We start from the raw sequence: 22,113 nt of genomic DNA, 5'->3' as shown, positions 1-22,113 counted from the left end.
TTCTCCCTTCCTCTCCGTGAAAAATCAATAAAATATATTAAAAAAAGAAAAAAAAAAGAAAAAGAAACAAGGTCCTAATAGTACACCTATGGATGAGGACAGTGTGGGGGGAGGGGTAAGAGCAGAGGGTGGGGTGGGAACCGGGTGGAGGGGAGCTATGGGGGGAAAAAAGAGGAACAATTGTAATAATCTGAACAACAAAGGTTTATTAAATTAAAAAAAAAAAGAAGAAGAAGCAAGGTCCTTTCTAGCACCAGTAGCTTGTCTAGGTTTTCCTGCCACTTCTGATGTGTGCCCATGCCAGGCCTGTGTTTATTGCTATTTCACTTTTGCACTTTCTGTCTCTGCAGCCTACACTGCCCTCTTCATCCCCCTCGTCAACTTATTTTTCAACGAGACAACTCCCTCACCACATCCTCTCAGAAGTCTTTCCAGAACATGCCTCATTCCCCACCCAAGAAAAAAAACAAAAAAACAAAACAGTTTGTTTATCCTGAATACCCATTGGCACTGATTCTATAGTATTATAATAATTTTGTCTTCCTGGCCCAACTAAACTCGTAGTCATCAAGGATTGTATCATTCACCTTTGTTCTATTTTCTTGTCTGGTACCTATAAATATTCAGGAAGCATTCAATATTTCTCTTCTGCCCACTTTACTTTTACCAGTAGTTGGGTCAGTTAAATGTTTATTGACCACTTAGCTATGCCAGGTGTGTGGGAGATCACACATACACTACAGACCCTTTGTCATGGCTACTGTGTTCCCATTTCTTTTAATTTACATTAACTTTTTTTTTCTCACTAGGACCTGTGTGTTCATTAGTCTAGAGTAGAGAAACTATCTTTCAAATCACCATTTAGTGGAGCTGCAGAGAGTATTTCTTTTGAAATCTTTAAATTAGGAGTGAATTATACAATCTCATGTGAACAGAATGCTCTTACGTGAACTCCCATCCTCAGTTCCTTGGTGATCAAGAATTTCATTTGTGCCTGTCAGGGTGCCGCAGGAACTAGGGTGCCCTTGGTTCTTAGACTTGGGGACAGAAGCTGTAATATTTTCCCTCTGATCAACTATTGGTAGGTCACAAATTGACTTGATCTTTTTTTTTTTCCTTTCTAGATATCAGCAAAAGCGTCTATCATTTTTGTTACTCTTCAGTACAATGTTACCCTCCCTGCAACAGGTAAGTAGTTTTCTTTTAGAATTGTCTATTTAAGTGGAAAGGTTCACATGGACAAACTGGGAAATTTCCGTGAACAGTAGGTTCTTCATTAATTTTTCACAAATCTCATTCATGATTAGACTGAATGTTATTTTGATATTTTTGTAATGTAAGATCTGATGTTTTTGGTTGACTTCACCCTATGTATTATATGGAAATCAGTTTTTATGTGTTTAGTGTTTGTTGTACATTTTTGTAAATGAGCTTGAAATTCTGTCAAAGAACTTTTTTTTTTTTTTGCCTTCTCTTCCCTTTAGCATAGTTATTTTACATTTGTTTAAGGTATCATTGTTCAACCAAGGTTTCTGAAGGCACAATGTTTAGGTTCGGTTTTTCCAACCAGTGAGTTATGATTTAGACCTATAATAACAGTCCTTTTAAGCCTATTTTAGTTTCAGGTTTTTTGTTGTGCTCTACCTATGGCATTATTTCAATTAAGATGTCAGTAAACTCTAGGGGTAATTTGGTAATAGCACCCAAACTATACTTTTAGGTTTCATTTCAAAAAGGTTTTCTAAATTATGCTATGTGAAAATCAAGTTGTTACAGGAAGTTGATTGTAGTTGAATACAGTAATATAATTAACTAGCACAGGGGAGGAATGGGGTATTCACTTCATAAAATATTAACATATTCAGCCAAAACCGGTTTGGCTCAGTGGATAGAGCATCGGCCTGCGGACTGGAAGGTCCCAGGTTCGATTCCGGTCAAGGGCATGTACCTTGGTTGCGGGCACATCCCCAGTAGGGGGTGGGCAGGAGGCAGCTGATCGATGAATCTCTCTCATCGATGTTTCTAACTCTCTATCTAGACCTCTCCCTTCCTCTCTGTAAAAAATCAATAAAATATATAAATAAAAAAAAATATTAACATATTCAGGCAGTAAACTTGCCCTGGATTTCTCTATTTAAAATGTAAGATGAATTATGTAACATTGAGTTGGATTTTCCCCATTATATATAGTTTTGTAAATATTTGATTTAATAACTGAGAACCATAAAGTTGTTTTGAAATTTGAATATGCCAGAGAAAAATGAAGCACTTAACCAACTCCTAAGTATTTGATTAAGCTTTGTTCTAAACAATTACAGCAATTTCAAGGATTAAAAATAATTTTAAGAAGCAGTTGCCTTTATCTCTACAGTGATCAAAACTAAATCAAATACAGGTTAATCTCCTTTTCCTTCAGAATCATAATGAGATGTCTAGTTGGAAAGTAGAGGTAGAAAGTAGAAAATTTCTAAAGTTCTTTAAAAATACAGGCAAGTGGGCTAAGTGTAATGCCTGGAATAATGTCAATTTTACAATTACATTAAATTGTGGCCACCCCCCTCCTGTTTTTTGGTTTTTGATGGCTGTGACTAACATAACATGTGTCAAGTCTTTGTAAGTAATTTCTGGAGCTTTCAATTCCTAGATAGTCTCCTCAGTTTTCATTGTTGCCATGACTCAAGATGTCCAAAAGCAAATTACCATGATGTTTCTGTAATACTTATTTATTAGGTTAGTCATCTTTGTTTGTTTCCATAACTATGTTGTACTTAGTGCTGTTTTTATAATCTCATGTATATTTTTGTGTATGTGTGTCCTGTCCTTTTTGGCCTTCAGAAGAACAAGCTACTGAATCAGCATCTTTTTATTACTATGGTATCAAAGATTTGGCTACAATTTTCTTCTACATGCTAGTGGCGATAATTGTTCATGCCATAATTCAAGAGTATGTGTTGGATGTAAGTATACAATCTTAGAAATCTATACTTTGTAAAATACTAGCTCTCCATACTATGATTGTCATATTAAATACATTTTATAATTTTAATTATTGATTGTTTTTATTTTTAGAAAATTAACAGGCGTATGCACTTCTCCAAAACGAAACACAGCAAGTTTAATGAATCTGGTCAGCTTAGTGCATTCTACCTATTTTCTTGTATTTGGGGCACATTCATTCTAGTTTCTGTAAGTATATACTATGCTTAAATTTTCATTTCTTAAAGTATTTACATTATATACCCAGAACAGAAAATGAAATCCTATTCTATTTTTTAATGTAAGCAAACCCTGAACCTTAGAAAATCCCTCTTCTATTGCTATATAAGATTAGGTATTCTACTAGTGAACTACTATAAAGCAAGTTTCATGGATAAGTCTCCCTTAGTTTTTATACAGTAAAAATTTTAAACTATGTTTAATGCTTGAGAAAGCCTTATTTGTAGTCAGTTGAATGTTATTTTATATCTTGCAGTCATTTTCAGGCATCTCTGTATTAGCACAGAGGGTAAGATGTCAGTGATACCTATGCTAGGTTACATGAGTTGTAATGTTTCTAGCCATTTCCCCCTTTAAAAACAAGTTCAGATATTTTCCAAGCAACTTAAAATGTTGATTAACTTTGCAGTTAAGGCAATCTAAACCTTTAAATGTATCATTCTATAATGAGGGGGAAGGCAGTATCAACCTTAGTATTAGTACTCCAGAGTTAACATATTTTTTAGTTTGTCAGGACATATAATTTTTTTAACTACCATGTTAGAGATGAATAAATAGGCAAAGTGAATTTTATCTTAAAGATTTGTTTTAAAAACTAAAAGTGTTAAAAAAAAAAGTGTTATATTTCATTGGGAAAATATTCTTATTAAAGATGGGTCACTTTAGATTTTTTTTCCTTATGCAAGAATTCTCACTGAGTAGATATGGTTATCTAAGAAAAAGATTGGTGGCTATGTGGACATAATCGGTAAAACTTGGCAGCACCTTGATCTTCCATCTCCTGGCTCCCTCTGATTACCCAAGATATAATCCATCTCTCCTGCAGCTATTGTACCTCTGTTATGGAGCATTTCTATTTTTTTGGTTCGTTGATGTTTGTTTGCATACTTGTATCTTTTACTCTACTAGACTGAAAGAATTTACAAGGCCAGGAATTATGTCTTATTTGACTTCGAACATCCATTGATTTTCACTTCACTAAAGTAAGCAATTCAGCTGAGTTGACAATAACTAAAACAACTGAAGAGTTTGACTTTGGGGGCTCTTTGGAACTTGATGTAGGGAGTTGTAAATGTGCAAGAAATGAAAATACCGTCTTTATTTTCCAAGAAGTTTGCATTATACTAATAGACTAATTTTTATATCTTCTTTCTTAGGAAAACTACATCTCAGACCCAACTATCTTGTGGAGGGCTTATCCCCCTAACCTGATGACGTAAGTTATTTCTGGCAGGCTTTTCTTAGTTAAGGACCATGGTCATGTCACTTTTAAGCAGAATTCATTCTTAATCTCTTTAAAACTTTAGGCAAATGCATACAATAGTATATTTTTGGCAGGCCTGCTGCCATAGGAACAAAATTCCTGTGTGCTTTTTTCATGAATGTAATCTTTTCAGAATGTTTGTTAGCTTGAGAATTCTGATTATAACAATCTCTAATTTAGTAGTTGTGTCCCTTTCTTCTCCCCCATCCTTTCTCCTCTTTCCTGCTCCTCCTTCTCCATAGGTTTGCTCTTTTTCTTTGCCTCAGACTCTTTACTCTTTCACTCTTTTATTCTCTTACACTATAAGTTTGAGGGTGGGAATTGTTTCTTTCTAGCCCCCAAGGTTTCTATACGCTGTTGTAAGAAGCTTATTGGCTACAAAAGCATTCAACTATATTATTCATTCTTCAAGCTGAGCTCTAGTACAACTATTCCAGATTTTTCTCGTACTTAGCCTGTATTATTTTTTGCTTTTCTGAATTTGTCATGTGCTGTATAATCTTTTATGTAGTATCCATATATTGTTGTGTCATTTATGTAAGTCTTATATTGTGCTCATGCCCAGCAAGACTATGTGCCTTGACAGCAGTAGAAACTCTGTTTACTCTATATCCTCTGTCATGCCGGCCTGTAGGTGCTTATCACCTCGACCAGTGGTCAGCAAACTCATTAGTCAACAGAGCGGCAAACCGCGGCTCGCGAGCCGCATGTGGCTCGTGAGCCGCAGTTTGCCGACCACTGACCTAGACATTGGAGAAAAGATGTGAAGGGAGTGCCGTGGCCATGCATGTCTTCATGTCTTCAAGGCCAGCAGTAATGTCCACTCTGCTGAATCATTGTATCTTTTTAAAGTTATATCAATTCAATGAACTTTTATAGAATGGGTTATAAACATCATATTTATGTAGGACTGTATTTCTTCCCTCCCCTCTCCCTGGAAATGATTTCACATTGGCTTTGAGGTTTCTATTTTAGACTCTGGAGGAGGAGGAGAAGGGAGAATAAGAGAGCAGAAGGACTGGAGGGTACAATGTAAAGAGGAGACCAGTGATTCTAGACTGATTAGGATATATCTCTTGGGGAACCTTTTTGCCTTATTACTCTCTTTAACCCTGGTTGGCCTCCATTTATTGGGGCTCTCAGTGTTCCATCCAGGTAGAGTTACCATATTTCACTAAGAAAAAAGCCAGGGGGTATTTAAAATTGGGATTATTCCAGTTTCAGGTAATTTTTAATCTGTGTGCCTTTGCTTTTATGTCAGTCTTGTGCCTTTCCCGCTTCCCTTTTAATTTTATTCATTTCAGAGAGGAAGGAAGAGGGAGGGAGGGAGAAATAGAAACATCAATGATAAGAGAGAATCATTGATTGGCTGCCTCCTACATGCCTCCTACTGGGGATTGAGCCCACAACTCAGGCAAGTGTGTCCTAACTAGGAATCTGAGCCATGACCTCCTGGTTCATAGGTCGCCGCTCAACCACTGAGCCATGCTGGCCCGCTCCCGCTTCCCTTTTGATGAAACTTTCTAGATCTGTGGTTTGAGTCCCTCAGTCATGATCCATATGTGTTCAGTAGCTAACATGACACACGAATCAGTATTAATTATCTAACAGACTCAGGGCTCTGGTTCCTTCCAGCTAGCTTGCATGTTTACAGGGTTCTTCAGATGATGTGTTTGCTTCTGCTGCTTAATCCAGAGGAATTGACTGGTGGTGGAAATATCCCAGGGAGACAGGGGAAGTGGCTGAGGGAGAGTTGTTGAAAGGTGCACAGAGTATTAATTGTAAGGCACCTGAAATGATACTGCAAACGTAACTACTTAGTATATCCTCAGTTCCAGTGTTCATTTTTAACTTTAGTCTTTAAAAATACCAGGCTTTAAAATGTATTTTTTACTTCCTTGTGTTACACAGATTTCAGGTGAAGTTTTTCTACATATTACAGTTGGCTTACTGGTTTCATGCTTTTCCTGAGCTCTACTTCCAGAAAACCAAAAAAGTAAGCTGGGATTTTGTGATTTTAAAATTATCTGTCATTTTTTTCCTTTCATGTCATTAACCTCCCTCTTACCTCAAGTCTTCCCCCATTCTTCTCCCAGCTCCCGTCTTTCCACAAAGACTAGGTATCCTTAAGTATTTATTGCTGGGTGGGGGAGTGGGGGGGTTAGTTTTAACTTAGAGGGGGATCTTTTACATTAGACATGCTAATTGCTTGTTTTAAAATTGTTACTAGTAATTTAAAATAAATTAAATTTTGAAATGTAATATTAATTTCATATTATTGATACAAGGATTAATCAGATTTACCACAACTAACGGTTCTGTGTGTAATTCCCAAAGAAAAGTTCAGGATTGAAACAAGTAAACCATAGTTAAATATTCACCAGTGAGGCTTTTCCTGACCTGGGTGGAGCATTCCCTTTTTAGCATGTGGGAGAGGTGTTTGTTTTATCTGGACAAATAAACTCCTGGGCACTGCAGTTTTCTTTTTTCTAGCTTTACCCTCAGTACTTCTGAAGTCAGACTTCGTGATATTACAAAGCAACTTGATTTCCTTTATTGAATGCTTTCTCCTCTAAAATCTATGCTAGCTCCCTGTTACTTTAAACTAAAATAGAGCTACTGACCTGTGCCCTAAGGGTCCCTCCTCTGGGCTTCCCCCCCCCCCCCCTGGTCCCTTTCTCTTCTGCTCTCTCCTGTGCTCATTCCCATTAATCTCTAATTTTATAACCCCAGCACATCACTTCTTTTTCCTGGAATACCTTTTTCCATTGATAAATTAATGAAGCACTTTTTTCCCTTTGTGGGGAGAGATTATTTTAAAATTCCCATATATGAAATTGTACATGGATGAAGATAAGGATGAAGCAAGTTTGCTCATGAGTTAACAACTATTGAAGCTGGGTTATGGTTACGTGGGGATTCATTTAACCCCCTATTTGTTTTATATATACGTATATATACGTTTTCCACTTTTAAAACATTTTTTAATTGTCTTTAAGAAGCTTTCCCAAATAGAAATGTAACAACCCTTCCAATGACCAGTTTATCTCTGCCTTCTCAATCACCACAGTCACTTCTTTCTATATGTGCTACAAATAGTTCTTGAGTATAGTGTCTTGATTTACTACTGTTTTGTGTTTGTGTTTTTTTTGTGTGTGTTCTATGTTTGTCATATTAATGTGTCTGCTACGATGAAAAAACAGCACCACATTAGAGTCTTATGTTGATTTATAAAGTAGAATGTTCTCTAGTTAAGTTGATTGTAAGGATTAGGATGATGACCCATAAAACCTTTGATCTCGAATTGTCTGAAGATAAAATTTGTAGACTCCTAATTTCCAGTAGCCCTTCCATATTCAGTAAGCTCTCAGTGTGAACCATGGATACCCTATAGCTACACTGTCCAAACAGTAACTACTGGCCCCATTTAAATTAATTAAAATGTAATAAAAACAAAATTCACTTTCTTGGTCACACGAGGCCTATCTCAGGTTCTCATTAGCTGCAGTGGCTACACTGCCATTTTGGATAGAAGAGATGGAGCGCGTTTCCATCCTTGCAGAAAGTGCTTTACGACAGCGCTGCTGGGAATAGCATAGTTTCTTGATGTCTTATACCAGGGCTCAAATATTGAAAGCTTTCTTCATATACTTTTATACCCATGGACATAATACAGACATAATACCTCTGGGTTTTACTATTAATCCATATTTTATAGTTTGTTCATTGATCATGTAAGTAAAGAGGGATCTTTCAAAGTAATTGTTCATTTTAGTTCTTATCAGTTCCTGCCAGATGGCATTTTTCCAGAAATGCAATCTAATTTTTATGGAATAATTTGCATAACTTAGAACTTAACCGAAACTATTTTTAACACCTACATATTACAGTCAAAAGTAACTGTTTCAAGTAATTAACATAATTTGAAAGTAACAGCTGTATATGTGTTAAACAGTTTCTTAAAATTTACTCAAAATTATTTTTGGAAAAAATCTTTACTGGAAGAAACTGGCATAGTGATAGTTTTGGAACGATCCTACAGAGAAGTGAAGAAAGAACGGAACACTGTTGATAACAGTTCAAGAGGTGTGTTAGTCATGAATAACTCAGTTTGTCTTAAGGAGAATATTTTAATTACATATAATATATGTGCTTCAATATAAACAACAATCCTCCATTTTGCCTATGAGAAGATTCAAAATATAATTTCCTTTTTTAAAATATATTTTTATTTATTTCAGACCGGAAGGGAGAGGGAGATAGAAACATCAATGAGAGAGAATCATTGATTGGCTGCCTCCTGCATGCCCCCTACCGGGGATTGAGCCTGAAACCTGGAAAATGAGCCCTGACCAGGAATCCAACCATGACCTCCTGGTTCATAGGTTGATGCTCAAACACTGAGCCACAATAGCCAGGCCAAAATGTAATTTCTTAGCCAAATTGAATATATGAAGTTTCAGGGAAGTATGGATGAAATAACCAAATGTTTTTATTTATGATATTTAGTTTATCTAATTTAATTATACATAATTGTGTATAATAGAAAGTATATTAAATTAGAATAATGCTTTTTTCCCCATTCCTACTTCATGAAAATTATATTCACACTTTTCAAATGCAAACTTGTTAATATGTCATTCACCATTAGAGCCACTTTTTGAATCATCTAGTTCAGTGTTTCAAACTATATTATCTTTACTTCTGTCTTAGTGATTCCTCCATTAAACCTCTATAAGCATTTAGAAATTATATTGACTAAGGTTTTGTTTTGTTTTTTAAAAAATGTCTTTATTGATTTCAGAGAGGAAGGTAGAGGGAGAGAGATAGAAACATCAATGATAAGAGAAAATCATTGATTGGCTACCTCCTGTATGCCCCACACTGGGGATCGAGCCCACAACCAAGGCATGTGCCCTTGCCCGGAATTGAACCTGGGACCCTTCAGTCCGCAGGCCGACGCTCTATCCACTGAGCCAGACTGGCTAGGGCTTGACTAAGGTTTTTAAGACTATTATCAGTATAGATTACTATACTGTGAGAGCTTTGGAAAGAATTAAATATGAGCTGGCTCCATCTATGGTTTAAGGAGAGAGCTTTGCCTTATATTTGGGCATATATCTAATGCTCAGTTTAAAGTTTGTTTTGTAGTATGGTATCGTTAAGAAAAGCAATTTTTTAGAAAAATAGAAATTTACTAAAGTATATGGCTGATCTTTTTAATAAAAAGTTGTTAGAATAACAACCAAAAATGTCACTTAAAGTTACTTATAATTTTAGAATTTGGTTTGACTTAATGTTCTGTATTTATTAGATTTTCCTTGAAAAATTAGAATCAGAACTTTAAGTCATCATTTCATTATTTCATTCTTATGTAAACTACATGACCATTAGCGTTAAGAATATATAAACAATTCGCAAAGCTTTTCTAACTCATTTTCATTATATATTTTTCCATTTGAGTATAAAAAAGTTTAATTTTTTTTTCTTTTTATCTTCACCCAAGGATGTGTTTGTTGATTTTTTAGAGAGAGAGGAACATCGATTGGTTACTTTGTTGTACTCGTCCCAACCTGGGATCGAACCCACAACCTATGTATATGCTCTGACCGGAAATTGAACCCACAACCTTTTTGGTGTATGGGACAATACTCGAATCACCTGAGCCATTCAACTAGGGCACAAATGTTTGTTAATCTCTCAACAAACAAACAAGTAAAACCTCATTTCTGATTCCTGATAGGAAAAGTTTATTTACATAACAAAATCATATATAGCATATCATGTATCAAGCATGTACATAGCATATCAAATTACATTTATAACACTATAACTGAGCTGTTCTGAAGTGATTATGGCAGAAGAAAGAGGCTGTCCTCTCTCCTTTGGTAAGGAGAAATATTATCAGAAGTTTGAAAATTATTTGGAAAGGACCTTAAGACTGCTTATTCTTAAAGATACTTCTCTCTCCAGTTGTACAAACCACTGTAAACCTGGTATTATGTCTGGGAATTTTCCCTGAAAGTCCCCAAACATAGTTATGTCTATAGGACCATTAGACTGTCTTATGTTCCACATTTAACACTTGATCTTTGTACCATTCTTACTAGAGGAGAGTTTTCAAGTTCAAAACTACACTTCTACTCTTTCTCAGAAGACTCGATGAAGTAACTCTACTGAAATGACTAATATAGCCATACACACACACACACACACACACAGATTTCCCCCGCTATCCAAAAATAGAGTGCTCCATTTCTTTCATAAAAAGAAATGCAGTAAAGCAAAGAAGCAATTACCTTGCTAATGGCTGCACAAAGTAACTCAAGATAAAGCACAGATGCTCTTAGACACAGTTGAAAGCCATGGTGGCTCCATGCTGCGATGCTGGATGTAGTTCCTGGGGAAGGAGCTTGGGGGGCTACCTGCTCTTCTCTAAGGCTCACTGCCAGACATGCTAAGTGCTCTTCACTTGTGGCCATCCTACCTAATAAAATAGTAATATGCAAATTGACCGCACTTTCGCTACGCCCAAGCCATGCCCACCATCCAAAGCCATGCCCACCTGCCAATCAGGGAGAGTATGCAAATTACCCAACAAAGATGGTGGCTAATTTGCATATGCGGAGGGAGGGAGGAGTGAAGACTGAAGACAACTTAGAAGGAAGAGGGAGGAAAAGTGGAAAGCAAGGTGGCTGCCAGAGGGAAAGCCCGGGCGGGGCGGGGCAGGGTGGAGCGGGGTGGAGGGGGGCGGGGTGGGGCGGGCAGCAGCAGCCTGCGGGTGCAGGCTCGGTGGCTGAAACGGCAGCGGCAGCGCACGCGGCCACAGCGGCCACTTGCAGGATTCTTCCTGCAAATGGGCTACTAGTTTTTTATACAATCCTGTTGGGATTTCTTTCAGTTATAAAAGCAGATGTTAATGTAGGGCTTCCATAAACTCCAAGTGGTGTAAGTGAACTTTGGAAATGCTGAGGGATACCTGTATACGGAAAACTGCCAAAATCAAGAGAGTAGAAATTCAAGGTACAGGTATTTCATAAATTAACAAGTATTTATTGGGCCCATCACTGTATTTTGCAAATATTTCTTACTGCAACCCAAAATGAATACTAGATTTTACGTCATGATTCTGTGTGTGTATATGTGTGTGTGTGTGTGTGTGTGTGCGCATACAATCTGGAATAAATTTTTCATGAAACAATACAGTGTGCTTACTCTACACTCTAGCATTTTCTAGTCTATTCCTTTTTATTTAAATTCTTATAGGGTTTTTTTTAAAATCATTTGTTCTTTTTTTAATATTTTTTATTGATTTCAGAGAGGGAGAGAGAGATAGAAACATCAATGATGAGAAAGAATTATTGATCAGCTGCCTCCTGCCCATCCCCCTCTGGGGATCGAGCCTGCAACCCGGGCATGTGCCCTTGACCAGAATCGAACCCAGGACCCTTCAGTCTGCAGGCTGATGCTCTATCCACTGAGCCAAACCAGCTAGGGCTCTGTTTCATATTTTAAAAGAGGTTAGTGTGACTCCCTAAATTAATTATATGATCCACTAGTATGTCTTACATTTTTATTTATTTATATTTTATTGATTTCAGAGAGGAAGGGAGAGGGGGAGAGAGATGGAAACATCAATGATGAGAGAATCATTGATCGGCTACCTCCTGCATGCCCCCACTCAAACTGAGCATGCAACCTGGGCATGGGTCCTTGACTGGAATTGAACCTGGGACCCTTCAATCTGCAGGCTGGCGCCCTATCCACTGAGCCAGACCTGCTAGAGTTAGACTTAGATTTTTAAAAAACACTTTCTAAGATAACTAGGCTTCTAGGGACTAGGGGAGAATAAAAGAGAAGTAGAACTAAAATGTGGATACATGGCTTAGAGGGTTATTAAGAAAAGAAGGAAGAATAAACAATTAGATGGTATCGTGAGAAGAAAAAATTTTAACCTTTGGTTTTAGTGACTATAACTGATAGTGAAAGGAATTAAAAGCATGACCTAAAAAATGTAAATACTGTTTTAGGTAAAACAAAAGCCTCTCTACCTCTAACCATAGCAATTTTAACCTTTTGCACTCGGATGTCGAGTGTGACTTGACAGGGTTAGCATCGGTAGCAGCTCTTTTTATACTCTTTGAATGTATCAATAATTTGAAATATAAAAAAATCCAAATAAGTTGGTATGAAAAGAAACTCCAGTTTTTTATTCTACTGCTGCACTTTGTAAAATCTGGGGTATTTAAAAAATTAAATCCCGAGTAGAATAAAGGAATCGAGAAAAAAACGAGTGCAAAGGGTTAATATTAGAAGGACATTATCATGGGCATTAATAGTGTGTCATCTAATGTTTATAATCAAAAGAACTATAGATCTTAGCATGCAAGGGATTTTGAGTTCATCTGACTCAGGCAAACCCAAGTATTAGTCACACATTACAGATGAGGTAGCGGAGGCCAAACGAAATTAAATGACTTGCTAAAGCCATGCTGCTGGTTGGGATGAGCAGTTGGGGTAGGGTGCAGTGGCAGAATACCCTCGGGTCCTCTGTACATTTTTCACCCTACCACAGTGCTCCTAGGGAACAAATATGTCAGCACGTTTCACCTACAATGCAGTTTTCTGTTTACAGGAGGATATTCCTCGGCAGCTTGTCTACATAGGTCTTTACCTCTTTCACATTGCCGGAGCTTATCTTTTGAAGTAAGTTAGGATTTTTCTTGGGTGTGTATATGGACTGCACAGATAGTATGCTAATCTGTCTTAGTTGATAAGTAACCTTTACATTTTTAATTTGTTCTTTTAACAGCTTGAATCATCTAGGACTTGTTCTTTTGGTGCCACATTATTTTGTTGAATTTCTTTTCCACATTTCCCGCCTGTTTTATTTCACTGATGAAAAGTATCAGAAAGGGTAAGTTGGTTAGCCATTCTATTTCTGCTGTAATTAAAGCCAGTTGCTAAGGCCCACACTGTGGGCAGTTATATTACTTTATACGTTGTTAGTAGCAGCTTTAAATAAAATGAAGCTACTAGCAACTCAGGTGGGTATTTTCTCTAAATGGAGTCTTTTTTTAGCTAGAGAAATATTATGTGGGAACTTGTAATCCTGAAGGCTTTTTGAGTTTACTTTTCTAACTTCTCCAATCTTGCTTAATGCATATTTTTCTATTGGACAAGGGATTATAGGAAAGTGAACTTTCAGAAGAAAATGAAATAATAAATTATATAACCTTAAAAATATTAAAATATTTTGATGGGAAAATTGAACTGGAAACAGAATTGAAGCAGTATTGTAAAGAGTGTAAAGTCTTTAAAGAAAAGTAGAACTAGGATTCTTAAAGGAGAACTGGGGTCCTATTTACAGCACAGCCTTTGTTGTGTTTTCTCCAGCAGTTTTCCAAATTACTATATATGCCAGTAGTTGTGAAGGTTATTCTATGGAGTAAAAGAGGATTAGCCGAACAAAAAAAAAACGTTTCTTTACTGGACCTCCTGGAACCTTAACTAATCTAATGTGTTACCTCTGAGGGTGTGATATGATGCAGCATCTTCCAAACATTTTACTTGCAGAATTATTTTTGCAGGAAAATAACAAATGTTTTAATATGCATTTACTTAATAGAATCTGATTCCTACTAGAATATTTTCTTATTGCTGCAATTTTGAATTTGACTTATGACCTTTTTCTTCCAGCTTTTCTCTGTGGGCAGTTCTGTTTGTTTTGGGAAGACTTCTGACTTTAATTCTTTCAGTACTAACTGTTGGCTTTGGCCTTGCAAGAGCAGAGAACCAGAAGCTGGATTTCAGTACTGGAAACTTCAATGTGTTGGGCGTAAGGTACAGTCCATTTAACATCTTTCTCACTTTGTACACCTGTATAGTATGTATTATCAGTTTATGCCATGAAATACCTAAAAAATATGGAGGTTAGGGAAAATACTCATTTCATACCTGTATTATATGTCTAAATTTAAATGCCAAAACAATTATTTAACTTCTGGGATTAATTATTAGTGGAATAATTATTTGGGAATTCAGCAATAAATTAATACTATCAAAACAAAATAGACCACTTTTTAAAGTAGCATTGTTTTGATGCACTCTGATATTTTGTTTATTTTTTCATATTCTCAGAATTGCTGTTCTGGCATCGATTTGCATTACCCAAGCATTCATGATGTGGAAGTTCATTAATTTTCAGCTTCGCAGGTGGAGAGAACATTCTACTTTTCAGGCACCAACTGTGAAGAAGAAGCCAACAGTGACAAAGGGCAGATCTAGAAAAGGAACAGGTTTGTATTCAGTAAGCAATGAAAAACCTGGAGTAGAAAACACTAAAAAAAAAAAGTTTTGGCTTTGTTACTAAGATTTAAAATCCTATAGAGAAAATTGTATTCTACTTTTAAGCAAAATTAGAGGCAAGGTAATCTTGCCCCATTCTACAGTTTGGTGGTTTCCTACGGTCAGTTATTTCTCTCAAAAGCTGTCTACTCAGTTTCTCTCTCGCAAGCTTTCCCCACTTGATTATTTCAAACCACTATAGGCCAATGTATATGGGCAGTTTCAGTGATAGTTTGTGCTTTCTTACTCATATTTAAAAAACAAAACCTCTTTTCAGCTCTTTCCTGTCTGCCCTTGCGTTCCAAGTGGAATAGTTTGTGTGTGTCTTATTTAATAACATCTGATTGCTTGATCCTGTCCTGGACATTTCATATAAATTGAATCATACAATATGTGATCTTTTGCAACTGGTTTCTTTCAGTTAGTATGTTTTTTAAGGTTCATTCACGTTTTAGCATGTACTGCTACTCATTCCTTTTTATGGCCAAACTAGTGACCCGGTGCACAAAATTTGTGCACATTAAAAGGGGATTAATTAGAGGAAATAATTTAATATTGCTATTTGCCCTTTCTCTATAATAGAAGTGTCAGAGATGAAAGAAAATTAGTAAAATGTATATGAAAACCTTCCTCCTGTCAGAGTCTGGGGCTCACCACAGGACCCAGAGTCAAGTTCCTGCCCACCCACATGCACCTCAAAATTGCATGAGACCCAGACCCGGCTGCCCCCCCCCCTCCCACATTGGGCTAGGTCCAGACCCAGCCAGTCTTACCCTTGTCAAGCCCTGCTGGGCGGGGGTGTGGCCTGAGTTCCCCCGACCCAGCACTCGGGGGGTGCACCTTGAGGTCCCCCATCAAGCCCCGCTGGGTGGGGGGCGCAGCCTGAGGTCCCCCGGCCTGACGCTGGGGCGGGGGGAGCAGCCTGAGGTCCCCTAGCCCAGCACCAGGACGGGAAGCGCACCTTGAGGTCCCCTGTCAAGCCCCACCGGGTGGGGGCCCAGCCTGAGGTCCCCTGTCAAGCCCCACCGGGTGGGGGAGGGCATAGCCTCAGGTCCCTGCTGATTGCTTCTTAAGGCTCCTTATGGGAACTTGGCCTCAGCTATGGGTGCAGCCATCTTTGTGACGGAGTGATGGTCAATTAGCATATTCCCTCTTTATTAGATAGGACAGTGGTCGGCAAACTGCGGCTCATGAGCCGCATCCGCGGTTTGCCACTCTGTTGACTAATGAGTTTGCCAACCACTGAGATAGGATATTTCATTGTATAGATATACAATGTTTTGTTTATATATTAGTTAATGAATATCTGCATTATTCCCACTTTTTGGCTATTATGAGTAATGCAGTAAACGTTGTGTACATATTATTGTTTGATGACCTGTTTTTCATTCTCTTGGATATATACCTATGAGTGTAATTGCTGGGTCATATGGTAAATACAGATTTACCATTTGGGGGGCCTGCTAAACTGTTTTTCAAAGTGGCTGCACCATTTTAGGATCATTGTGTTGCATATCCACCTTTTATTAAAAAGACTAATCTATTGAATTGTCTTGATGCTCTTGTAGAAAATCAGTTGATTTTAAAAGTAAGAGTTTAGCCCTAACTGGTTTTGCTCAGTGGATAGAGCGTCGGCCTGCGGACTGAAAGGTCCCAGGTTCGATTCTGGTCAAGGGCATGTACCTTGGTTGCGGGCATATTCCCAGTAGGGGGTGTGCAGGAGGCAGCTGATCGATGTTTCTCTCTCATCGATGTTTCTAACTCTCTATCCTCCCTTCCTCTCTGTAAAAAATCAATAAAATATATATTTAAAAAAATAAAATAAAATAAAAATAAGAGTTTATTTCTGGATTCTCAATTCTATTTCCTTAATCTGTATGTCTATTCTTGGACCAGTACCACACTGTGTTAATTACTGTAGCTTTATAGTAAGTATTGAAATTAGGAAATGTGAGTCATCCACTTTTATTGGTTTTTATGTTTGCATTTCCATATGAATTTTATGATCACCTTGTCAATTTCTGCAAACAAGCTAACTGAGCTTTTGATGTGGACTACCTTGCATCTGTAGACTGCCTTGGGGAATATGAACCAGATATCTTCCATTTGGGGGTTGGGAGGGATCTTTAATTTCTTTCAGCTAAATTTTGTAGTTCTAATTGTTTGTCTTGTGCTTCTGTTAAATTTATTCTAAGCATTTTATTCTTTTTTTATGCTATTGCAACTAGAACTATCTTTTTAATATCAGTCTTGGATTTTTCATTGCCAGTATGTAGAAATGCAATTGATTTTTGCATATTGATCTTATATCCTGCAACATTGCTGAACTTACTAGATTATTTTATTATTTTAGTAGTTTTTGCATTTTTAGTATACAGGATCATGTCATCTACAAATAAAGGATGTTTTACTATTTCTTGTCTAATCTGGATGCATTTTATTTAATTTTTTCACCAAATACCCTGGCTCGAACCTCCAGAAATTTTTTAAATAGAAGTGGCAAGAGAAGACAAACTTTTCCCCCTTGTTCTTGCTGTTAAGGGGAAAGCATCCAGTCTTTTACCATTACGTACGTTACCTGTGGGTTTTTCCTGAAGGTCTTTATCGGGTTGAGAAAGTTCCCTTCTATGCGATTATATTTTTTATTATGAAAGGCTTTTAGATTTTATCACTTGCATTTTCTTCATCTACTGGGATAATCAAAAGATTTTTGTCTTTTATTCTATTGATGTCATAGATTATACTAATTGATTTTTGAATGTTAAGTCAGTGCATTCCTGGGATAAATCTCACTTGGTCATGATATATAATACTCTTAAGATGTTGCTTGATTTGGTTTTCTAGTATTTTTTTTTTTTTTTTTAGCATTTTCACATCTGTATCCATAAAGGATAATGATGTGTATTTTTTAATGTATTAATTATCAAATATAAATCCAATCTTGCATTCCTGGCATAAACCCAAGTTGATGATGATAACATCATTTTTGCTAGATTGATTTCTTTCAATATTTTATTAGGATTTTTATATTTGTGTTCATGTAAAAGATTGGCCTGTAATTCTCTCTCTTTTTTTTTCTTCTGGTAAAATAGTCTTGTCAGATTTTGGTATCAGGGTTACCCTAGCTTTACAGAAAATCTTGGGCAATTTGTCCTTTGTGTAACATTAGCATTATTTTTAAATGTTTGGAAGGATTCACCAGTAAAGCTGTCTGATCCAGAGTGATCTTTATTTTTATATTTTTACTTTTTTTATTGAATTTATTGAGGTGACCTCGGGTAATAAAATTGCATAGGTTTCAGTGTACAATTCTATACCACATCATCTATTATTGTATTGTGTGTTCACTACCCCAAGTCACGTCTCCTTTCATTACCTAGAGTGTTGTGTGTTTTTTTTCAGAGAGGGAGAAAGAGATTAACCTCTCTCTCTCTCTCTCTCTCTCTCTCTCTCTCTCTCTCTCTCTCTCTCTCTATGCAAATTGTCCCCACGGGAGTTCGACCGGGAGCTCGATTGCTCACTATGATGTGCGCTGACCACCAGAGGGTGGTGCAGAACGAAGAAGGCCCCAGCCGGCAGCCGGAAGGAAGGCACTGGCCAGCAGCTGGAAGGCCTCGATCAGCCCTTATCGCTGGCCAGGCCTAGGGACCCTACCCGTGCACGAATTTTGTGCACTGGGCCTCTAGTCAGTGATGAGAGCGAATCATTGATTGGCTGCCTCCTGCACACCCCTCGTGGGAAATCGAGCCCACAACCTAGGCATGTGCTCTGACCGGGAATCGAACCGTGACCTCCTGGTTCATAGATCGACACTCAATCACTGAGCCATGCAGGCCAGGTCATGATACACTCTTAAACATAAGAGATATCCTAAATGCCAACTTTTAGTATGTTATAAGGAAACATAATCCCAAGATCTTCGTCTGCTACCAAATGTGAAAGGGTTTTTATTTCTACCAAAAGCACTGCTCTTAAGACTACTCAAAAATTCTTATAATTGTTTTTTAGAGTTTATCTTTAGTCACTTTTTTCTGCTTTCAATAGTAGTGACTTTTTTTTATTATTGAGATCTAATAACATTATAGTTACTTTCCCTTTAATTTGCTTCTTTCAATTCAGTGTTTAAATCAGGTTTTATGATTGGTTAAATGCTAGTAAAGATTACGCACTGGTGAATATGTTTTATCTAAGGGCATCAAAGTATATATTGGATTTAAAATTTTCTTCTCTGAAGGTTCCTTTATGTATAAAGATATTTGTGTTTCTTCATAAAATAGAGTAACACTGATTCTTTTTTTCTTTTTAGAAAATGGTGTAAATGGAACAGTAACTTCAAATGGAGCAGACTCTCCTCGTAATAGAAAAGAGAAATCTTCATAATGAATTACAATCCAGTTGATTAATGTCCCCAAAGAAATCTGCTTTGTACTATATCTTTCAGCACTAGAGATTTTTTTTTTTTTCCTGTTCTTGAAAATGCAGTTTGTGCTCTTTGATTCTCGCTATTGTACTGTTTCATGTATTTTTAAAGGGCAGTTGAGGGGAGGATAATTACTATGAGTGAGAAAAATATTTTAGCTTAGACTAAGCTACTTGCCTTTAAAATAGTTTAGGGACCACCACCATATTTTACTTTATTTTTTATCTTTGAGCATTTTCTAATGATTTGGAGAGATAACTATTTGCAAAAATTCTACATATCAATGATACAGTTTCTTGGTCTCACTGATTTTTTATATTAGCAAGATGGCCTCTTCCAGCCAGGTCATATTTTTTAAGTTATCTTTCAGAGTAAAATGGAAATAATATAAAGTTGGATGTCAAACTTTAATATGTTTTCAGTGTTCTCTAATTTGTAGGAATTTTTGTAGCCTTTACACCAGGGAAAAAAAATTTGTAAATTCGCCAAAATAATAGTGTGCTTTATTTTTTAGATAGTGGTTGTTAGTGTTACATCTTTTTTTTTTTTTTTAAAGAAAAAAACATACTATTGGTTACAGTATGGATATTTTTGCCATATTTGTTGAATCAAAATATCTTTTATTAACATAAAAGTACTTGTGAAGTAAAATCTTTCTTGTGCATTTTCAACACTTGTAAATGGGAAATCAGAAAATTAAATATTTACTACAAAGAAGAAAATCTGACATAGCCCTTTTTGATATGTTTATTAATAATGATTCTTAATGGGGCTTGTCATAAGTTCAATATGCACAGCATCTTAGAAGAACATTGTTTAACCTGCAGACCCTTTCTAAAAATAATGCCTATTTGATTTATATCTATAAAAAGAATGTCAGGTAATTCTATTTGGAAAACATTTAATACATTAACCTTAAAAAAATTGAAAATTCAGGTGGCTAAATAGTCTTAAAAGGAAATAGTGCTTTATGTTACAAATATAGCTTTGGTCCCATCTTTAATTGAGAAGCATTTATCTGTATAAAACATATTTTTGGATAAAAAAAAAGATATATATTTGTATCTCTACAGAAAGTCTCTAAAAACATTTGAGTAAAATATTTGGTTCTCTTTTCTATAATTATCCTTTAAAATCCTTAGAGTATTTGCATTTTTGTTGTCTTTACGTACATGTATTGCTCCTTTCTGTGTTCATATCTTGTTCCCCACTTCTCACTTTTGTCACTAGCTCATCTTTGTGCCGTTTAAAAGTATAGAAGGTGCAGGCTATTGGGTCTGCAGGTAAGAAGTTGCCATGCTGTTAGGAAGTCGTGCTTTCTGTTTCCAGCTGTTTACCTACTTCCTGGGAAAAGTAGTAGCTCTCTGTAGCATCATGGAGTTTGGAACCAAATTTTTGCCATTAAAAACTGGCATTATATTGAACCATTCATTGAGAAATCAATCAAAATAAAAATTTTTACTTTTACAACCTATATCCTGGATGTTTTCATCATTGTTAGCAAGTTTTCATGCTATTTTAGAATATAAACTTTTTAAAATGTACCACATTTACAGAATGCATTCTTGATAAACATTTAGAAGACCCTTTCTCAAAAAATTGTTCTATAATATAAAACATGATTAGAGGCTACTGTGGGGGGAAATGCTTCATAACCAAACAAATTAAGGGCCTGAGTACTGGGTTAAATAAACTTAAGATGTTTCTTTACTACAGGACTCTTCAGTCCTTTATATGCAGGTGTGTTTTCTGATGCACCAAGAATGTTGGCAATAGATATAAAATGCAGTTTTCCAACTCATTTAATTGTGGAAACTTCTTTCCATGGAATTACTTTTAGCACTTGTGTTCTACAGCATATGCTGTGGGTTTAGGGGAAGAAGAAAAAAAGCCCTTGATTCATAGTTAAAACTTTACAAGACACTAAAATACATAAGTGTAACTGTAAATCATACTTCTTCACCCAAATGCTCTGAGCAAAGTCTGTCTTTCCTGGTCTCCAGATCCAGCAGAGGCTGCCACTGTCGCCTGGCCTCAGGTCAAACATTAAAACCTGGTGGGAAGCATTAGGGTTGCACCCTGAACCCGGACAGCTGTCCTAGACTCATTGAGTGACCTTCTTGCCTGCATTTTAGAATATAGTTGTTGAATGGAACAAACAAATTAACTGCATTCACTAAAATTAAGTAATCCACCACAGTCCATAAATTCAGAACTAATTCTGGAGCAAAGCTTGTGTAGATGAGGAAAGGGGAGAGATATTTTGCGAAGATGTTGTTAGCAATAGTCAACTACACCCTCTATCTCCAAGGTGTTGCCAAGTCTTCTCACTGAAAACTAGGACTGCCCCCCTGGACGGGTAGCTCAGTTGCTTAGAGAATCGTCTCGATACGCCAAGGTTGTGGGTTTGATCCCTAGTCAGGACACATGCAAGAATCAACCAATGGATGCATAAATAAGTGGAACAAAAAAAATGTTTCCCTCTCCCTTCTCTCTGAAATAAATTTTAAAACAACTAGTATTGCTACTTGTCTACCTATAGTTAATAATAGAAACTTTTCAAGAAGTGATGATATTGATCACCTGTTTCCATTTTTAAGAGTTGCTTTAAAAGTAACTGGAACAAAATTCTAGGTAATAATGTTTTTCCCTCGAAGTCCACCCTGGGTGTGATAGGTGATTAAGTTAAGAGTCATTATAAAACCAACACAGGACAAGTTTGGGAATTTCAAAGTAGACATTAGCAGGTATCAGGAGGAAGAATTAGGCTAGTACAGAGCTTGAAGGGAGTGCAGGGGTTGGACTGAGTCTAGGTGTTTTTGGAAGCGCTGGGTGTACAGCCCAATGCACTAGGATGAAATGAGGG

General features: G+C 36.7%; 1 protein-coding gene across 1 annotated transcript in view; it reads left to right on the top strand.

The window, feature by feature from the left end:
- TRAM1 (translocation associated membrane protein 1) overlaps positions 1-20,721 on the top strand; it is a 28,130-nt gene extending 7,409 nt beyond the window's left edge. The window contains exons 2-11 of the mRNA XM_054708361.1: positions 1,125-1,188; positions 2,836-2,957; positions 3,070-3,186; positions 4,374-4,432; positions 6,392-6,476; positions 13,116-13,186; positions 13,293-13,397; positions 14,180-14,323; positions 14,621-14,778; positions 19,134-20,721. Of these exons, the coding sequence (XP_054564336.1) occupies positions 1,125-1,188; positions 2,836-2,957; positions 3,070-3,186; positions 4,374-4,432; positions 6,392-6,476; positions 13,116-13,186; positions 13,293-13,397; positions 14,180-14,323; positions 14,621-14,778; positions 19,134-19,207 (999 nt within the window). The 3' untranslated portion in view covers positions 19,208-20,721. The remainder of the gene's footprint in view (positions 1-1,124; positions 1,189-2,835; positions 2,958-3,069; positions 3,187-4,373; positions 4,433-6,391; positions 6,477-13,115; positions 13,187-13,292; positions 13,398-14,179; positions 14,324-14,620; positions 14,779-19,133) is intronic.
- Positions 20,722-22,113: the final 1,392 nt, after the last annotated feature.

This window comes from Eptesicus fuscus, chromosome 19 (assembly GCF_027574615.1).
Source record: "Eptesicus fuscus isolate TK198812 chromosome 19, DD_ASM_mEF_20220401, whole genome shotgun sequence".
Classification (NCBI taxonomy): Eukaryota; Metazoa; Chordata; class Mammalia; order Chiroptera; family Vespertilionidae; genus Eptesicus; species Eptesicus fuscus.
The sequence above is the reverse complement of the archived record's forward strand: the minus strand, read 5'-3'. Positions and strand labels throughout refer to the sequence as shown.